At 36.6% G+C, this 6,922-nt stretch overlaps 1 protein-coding gene across 1 annotated transcript; it reads left to right on the top strand.

Annotated features, from left to right (window-relative positions):
* Positions 1–5,851: 5,851 nt before the first annotated feature.
* Positions 5,852–6,441, top strand: LOC140835717 (uncharacterized). The gene is made up of 2 exons (XM_073201122.1): positions 5,852–6,021; positions 6,147–6,441. The coding sequence occupies exons 1-2, from the start codon at positions 5,852–5,854 to the stop codon at positions 6,439–6,441; spliced, it is 465 nt and encodes a 154-aa protein (XP_073057223.1).
* The last annotated feature ends 481 nt before the right edge of the window (positions 6,442–6,922 follow it).

Below are 6,922 nucleotides of genomic sequence, written 5' to 3'. Positions count from 1 at the left end.
TTAATTTTTAGAAACTGTATTCAAAAATATTTTTGTGTTCAAAATATTTATTAAATTACTAAAATATAATTTATAGTTCATTTCATCTAGAAGCTAAGTGTATTTTTGGTGAAAAAAAAAATTGATTTTTTAACATGAAAAATTGTTTGATTAGTTTTAATTGAATTATTATTATTTTTGAATATGATGATCACATTTATGGAGCGTTCTGAGATAGTTTTTTTTTTTTCATTTTCTAGGAAATAAAATCGAACATGAGTCATTTTCTCAAGGTTGATCTGGATTCCCAAGAAATGTATATTCTCCCATCACTTTCCCCGGTGTTTTTCAAAAAGATGATAAAAAGTAAACAACCATAAAGTTTAACTTTTTGATAGGATAAGGAAGGCTCACTCCAATTTTAATTTTAATTTTTTAAAATTATATATATTATTTATGATTTGATTGTGAGATAAATTCTTATTTCTCTAACCAAAAATGGATTTAAAATTTATTCATCCAAGTGTAACCAGACTTACTGAATTTATTATTTCAAATTTATATATTTTAAATCAAACAAATTTCAATTATGCGTATATATACGAGATTGAAATTAAAATCCCGGTGATTGTACATTCGGATAGATGATCGAACTTCAAAATTTTAATTCAGCTATAATTAAATTGAAGTGAAATTTAAATCAAATTTATATCAAATTAAATATTTTTAATATTAATTACGATGGAATTCAAATGATTCGAAATAAATTCATTTCTGAAATCGAAATATTCCATTTGAATAAAAATTTATCAATGGCAACCCAATCAACCTAATACGTACGAAGTAATCTCGAACTCTATCCTACTGCATTAACACCAAGGCTAGTAGATTCATCCACAACACTTCGCATAGAAACAAAAAAAATTATATTATTAAAGAAATAAAGTTCGATCGGAGCATCATCGAATAAATTTAGTATTAGAAATCGTTTGAATTTGCACATTATTAATATAATTTATCTTATTCAATCACATGTTTATTTGGTCATATTATTTAAACATCTATTAATTATTTATCTCACATCAATCAAATTATTAAATTTAAATTATAATATTATTCTTAATAAATAATATTATTAATCTTTTAATGAAAAAATAATGATTATTAAATATTTCATATATTTTAACGTGGTGCATTAGGGTTTTGGATTGAAATAATGTAATTTTTCTTCTAATAAATTCAGATATCTATTAAAAAAATAATGGGTTGATGGGGTGGGCCCAAAAATGGCAAACTTTTGTACGAAACTCACACACATGTGTTCATGTACTATTTTCGCAAATATAGAGAGAGAGAGCTTTCAGAGGTGCATAGGGAATTGAGAAGATAAGATTGGCAGTAACGCCGTTATGTCTCGGTTCCCGTACACGTCCCTGCAGTGGTCGCCGTTTAAACGGACAAGGGATGATAGTTGACGGAGGGGTGGTATGTCTATTCGGTTACCCATGTGAATAAAAGATCTGACAGCGCACATACACTGAATGTGGTTATCATTCATCATCCTAAATGAAATCTTTCGACGCGCTAAAAAGCGAGGGGGCCTCACGCTCTTCATGTTATTTTTATTTTGTTCGGTTTAGATTTTTTTCATTAAAAAAAACAAATATATTGATGAAGCATATTCTCTTATATCTAAAAATTACAAAATTCATATATTAATTTTTTTAAAAAAATGGTTAATTCAAGTAGTTATAAGAAATTGACATATAATAAACAAATTCAAAGTCTTGTATCAAATCGACGAGAAAACTATTTATCTTGAATAACCTTTTCTTTCAAGGTTTTGCTATCATTTTGTATTCTATTTTAGAAAAGTAAAAACTTGTTTGAGACGGTCTCACGTATCGTATTTGTGAGACAGATCTCTTATTTGGGTCATAAAAAAATATTACTTTTTATGCTAAGAGAATTACTTTTTATTGTGGAAATCGATAGAGTTATTCCATCTCACAGATTAAGATACGATCTCACATGAGACTCATTCTTTTAAAAATCCCAAGCTTAAGTCCGTGCAAGGTATTCCGTATCTATATTTATGGAAATGGTTAATCAAGTTGGCGATGATAATTTGTTGCCAGTCCAAATAAACCAATTCAAACTCTTCTCTCAAACCAATCCGGGATAATTGTACACTATAAAATTGAAAAAATTTAATTTATATAAAATAACATGATAATTTTACATCAGAAAATAATTTATTCTCAATCTTTAAATAATAAAAATCAAAACAGTTCAGTTTTTGTTTATGTGGATACAATTGTTAATGTTCATAATTCTAAATAATATTTAATATTAAAAATATTTATTATGATAACCAAGATAAAAATTATTTCAATCATATCCAAACTTAACGAAAGAAAAAATTATCATCCATCATTGATATAAAAAAAAATACTCTCAAACAAAAAATATACATTATACGTATCGTAGAATAAATAGTTTCACTATGCATAATAAAAGAGGCCTACACATAGGTGCAAAAGGAGAAATTTTGTGGTATTTGTAAAATACTATTTGATAAAAATGAGAATTGCTAGTTATGAAATTTGATAAAGATAATTAATTCAAATAATTGAAGAAGATAAAGAATTAACAAACAGGAATAACATTGAGCATAAGAAGTTGATAAATTATATTTATAATTTTAAATTGAAGGTGATAATGAATTCATTAGATGTAATGTAATTTTGATTTTCACATATTTTCCCTTTAATAATAGAAATAGATGTGTAATTTTCTATGTTAGATATATAATTTGATTTCGGAATTACATTAACAAACCGCATTAGTTAGTCTCGTAATGCCTCAAATTCAATGACTGTTCTCACTGTACTAAAACGAGTTTTTTTCAGCGCGCTTATATCCTCACTCATACGTACCTTAGAAAACTTTTTAGGGATCACCTATCTCAGAATTGCCTTAAGTCAAGCAAGCTTAACTTTTGAGTTCTTATGTGATAAGATACAAAAAAAAAAAAAAAAGATGAACATTCTTGATCTGAATAGTACAAATCAAATCTTTTAATCACTCCTCAACTGCACAGTCTCATACCTGAACAGTTTCAGAATCCCTCTCCTTCCGGTGTAAGATCAGTTAATTCATGTTCAATTCGCGTAGAAGCCTGCCAGGAGCCGCTCATTGTCCGTGCAACCTCATGGCACCGACGATCACACCCTGCCCTCTTCAGCCCCGGGCCTCACGTGCCCACCCACCAGCTTCCGCTTGGTTTGTCCCTGACCACACCGTACTAGGAGAGGTCGGATCTGATACCAACTGTAACTCACCAGATTCGACGACTGTCCTCACTGTACCAAGATGAGTCTTTCCCGCGTGATTATGTCCTTACTCACACGCACCTTAGGAAACTTCCCAGGGAGTCATCCATCCTAGAATTGCCCCAAGTGAAGCGCACTTAACTTTTTAAATCTTATGTGATGATCTACCGTAAAAAAGATGCATCTACTTGATATGAGTAGTACAAATCAAAAATTTTAAGCTCTCGTCAACTGCACAGCCTATACCTTAACAGTTTCGGAATCCCTCTCCTTCCGGTGTAAGATCGGTTAATTCATGTTCTCTTTGCATAGAAGCCTGCCAAGAGCCGCTCATGGTCCGTCCAACCTCATGGCACCGGCGATCACCCCCCGCCCTCACGTGCCCACCAGCTTCCGCTTGGTTCGTCCCCGAACCACACCGTACTAGGATAGGTCGGATCTGATATCAACTGTAATGCCCAGACTCGACGACTTTCCTCACTATAGCAACACGAGACTTTCCGACGTACTTATGTCCTCACTCACTCACACGCACCCTAGGAAGCTTTCCAGTGGGTCACCCATCCCAAAATTTCTCCAAGTCAAGCACGCTTAATTTTGGAGTTTTTATGTGATGAACTATCGAAAGGAAGATACATCTTCTTGATATAAGTAGTAAAAATCAATCTTTTAAGCTCTCCTCAACTGCACAGCGTACACCTGAACAATTTCGGAATCCCTCTCCTTCTGGTATAAGATCGGTTAATTCATGTTCCCTTTGCCTAGAAGCGTGCCAAGAGCCGCTCATTGTCCGTGCAACCTCATTGCACCGGCTATCACCCCCCACTTACTTTGGCCCCGGGCCTCACATGCCCACCAACTTCAGCTTGGTTCGTCCCCGAACCACACCGTACTAGGAGAGTTTCGGCTCTGATACCAACTGTAATGCCCCAGATTCGACGACTGTCATCACTGTACCAAGACGAGTCTTTCCAACGTGCTTATGTCCTCACTCACATGCACTCTAAGAAATTTCCCTGGGAGTCACCCATCCCTGAAGTACCCCAAGTCAAGCACGCTTAACTTTGGAGTTCTTATGTGATGAGCTGACGAAAAGAAGATGCACATTTTTTTATATGAGTAGTACAAATCAAATCTATTAAGCCCTCTTAACTGCACAGTCCAATACATGAACAGTTTCGGAATCCCTCTCCTTCAGGTGTAAGATCGGTTAATTCATGTTCCCTTGACGTAGAAACCTGCCAGGAGCCGCACATTGTCCGTGCAACCTCATGGCACTGACGATCACCCCCTGCCCTCTTCAGCCTCGGGCCTCACGTGAAATTGTAAGGTCTAGGAAATTTGAAATACGCAATCTGACTGTATGCAATCTATGATTTTATTTAAAAATATGTGTTTAATGATTTTTATGCATTTAATTCTTGATTATTGAATGGATAAGGTTTATTGCATTGTTTGTTAAGGTTTCACGCATTAGAGTTTTAAGTTGCATTACTAGCACGAGCGAGTAACGGAGACCGGGGATAATCAGGAAAATATTTTTATTGAATAATTAATTTTAATTATTTAATTTAAAGTGTATTAAAGTGTGAATTTTGAAATTGGACCTTGGGTATTTTTACTTGTCGGGCCGTATTTTAAACCGGTACATAAATTTTATAGATTCAGAGGAATTTTGAGAGTTCGGGCAATATTTTCAAAAAAATGCAAAAACAAAATATTTTTCGGGAGTGTGTTTAGGCATGATGGGTTTATTTTAGTTCTTAATGAGCCCGAAAATCTTTTAACCCTTTTAATTTTTTAGTTAGGGCCCATTGGTGTGTTAACTTCTACTTAAACACTACATCTCAAACCCTAACCATACCCTAATCCATTCGGCCGCCCACCCCACAGTAGCAGCCACATTTTCGAAGCTCTCTTCAGCTGCAAGTCTCACTTTTCTCTCAATTTTTTAAGTTATGGGCATTATGAGTTTTTGGTGATGCCCTTCGGTCTGAATAACGCGCCAGCGATCTTCATGAATCTAATGAATCGCGTGTTTCAGCCATTATTGCATCAGTTTGTCATAGTTTTCATTGAGTACATCCAGATCTATTCGAAGAGCAGAGAGAAGCACAGTCAGCATCTGAGGACCGTACTGCATACTTTATAGGATAGACGATTGTATGCTAAGTTCAGTAACTGCGAGTTCAAGCATGAAAGAGTGGCATTCTTGGGTCACATTGTATCCCGAGATGGAGTGGAGATCGATCCTAGAAAGGTTGAGGCAGTCTGAGGTTGGCCAGTGCCTAAGATTGTGACAGAGATCCGTATTTCTTGGGATTGGCTGGTTATTACCGGAAGTTCATTCAGGGCTTCTCTTCTATTAAATGCCTATTACAGCCTTGACGAAGAAGAATGCCAAATTTATTTGGGGATCGGAGTGCCAGGAGAGATTTGACAGGTTGAAGTAGGCGTTGACCACGACATAGGCATCAGGGCAAGGAGAGTTTGTGGTATATACAGATGCTTCAAAGCTCGGTTTGGGTGCAGTGTTGATGCAGCATGATGGAGTTATAACTTATGCGTCCCGACAGTTGAAGGTCCATGAGCAGAATTATCCGACTCATGACCTCGAGCTAGCGGCACTGGTATTCGCCTTGAAGATTTGGAGAAATTATCTGTATGGGGAGAAGTGCATGATTTTCACTGACCAAAAGAGCCCGAAGTACTTCTTCACACAGAAAGAGCTAAATATGAGACAAGGAGGTGGCTAGAGCTAGTGAAAGATTATAACTGCGAAATTAGCTACCATTCGGGTAAGGCTAACGTAGTTGCAGATGCCTTGAGCAGGAAAACTGCAGTGATCAATCAGTTTTCAGTTCAAAGACTGTTGCAGACAGAGATTCAGCGGTTTGTGCTTGTCGTTTATGCCAGGGACAACGCCTCTAATCTTTCTACCCTGACAGTGCAAACAACATTTAGAGACATGATCCGAGCAGGGCAGACTTCTGACGAGCAGTTACAGAAGTTGAGAAAGAGGGATGAGGCTAAGGGCCAGATGTTGTACATATTTGTGGACAACAGAGTCAGATATCGTGATCGACTGTGGGTTCCTAGCAACGGTTCCCTGAGAGCAATATCTTGAGTGAGGCCCACAACACCCTGTACTCCATCCATCCAGGGAGTATGAAGATATATAAGGATCTTCAACCTCTTTATTGGTGGCCGGGCGTGAAGAGAGATATTCTGAGGTTCGCCTACGAGTGTTTGACGTGTCAGCGGGTCAAAGCAGAGCACCTTCAGGGAAGCTGAGACCACTCCCTATTCCTGAGTGGACATGGGAGAACATTACCATGGACTTTGTGACGGCCTTCCGAGGGCGACTGGAGGATATAATGCCATTTGGGTGATAATCAATCGGCTCACTAAGTCAGCTCATTTTCTACCGATCAAGATTATTTTCACCATGACTCAGTACGCAGAACATTATATCAGAGAGATATTCAGACTGCATGGGATCCCAGTGTCCATCGTGTCAGATAGGGATCCGAGGTTCACGTCTGTGTTCTGGAAGAGTCTGCATCAGGAATTGGGTACTAATATGCTATTCAGTACTGCCTTCCATA

This window comes from Primulina eburnea, chromosome 7 (genome assembly GCF_022965805.1).
Source record: "Primulina eburnea isolate SZY01 chromosome 7, ASM2296580v1, whole genome shotgun sequence".
Classification (NCBI taxonomy): domain Eukaryota; kingdom Viridiplantae; phylum Streptophyta; class Magnoliopsida; order Lamiales; family Gesneriaceae; genus Primulina; species Primulina eburnea.
Note: the sequence above shows the minus strand (reverse complement) of the source record. Positions and strands in the feature narration are given on the sequence as shown.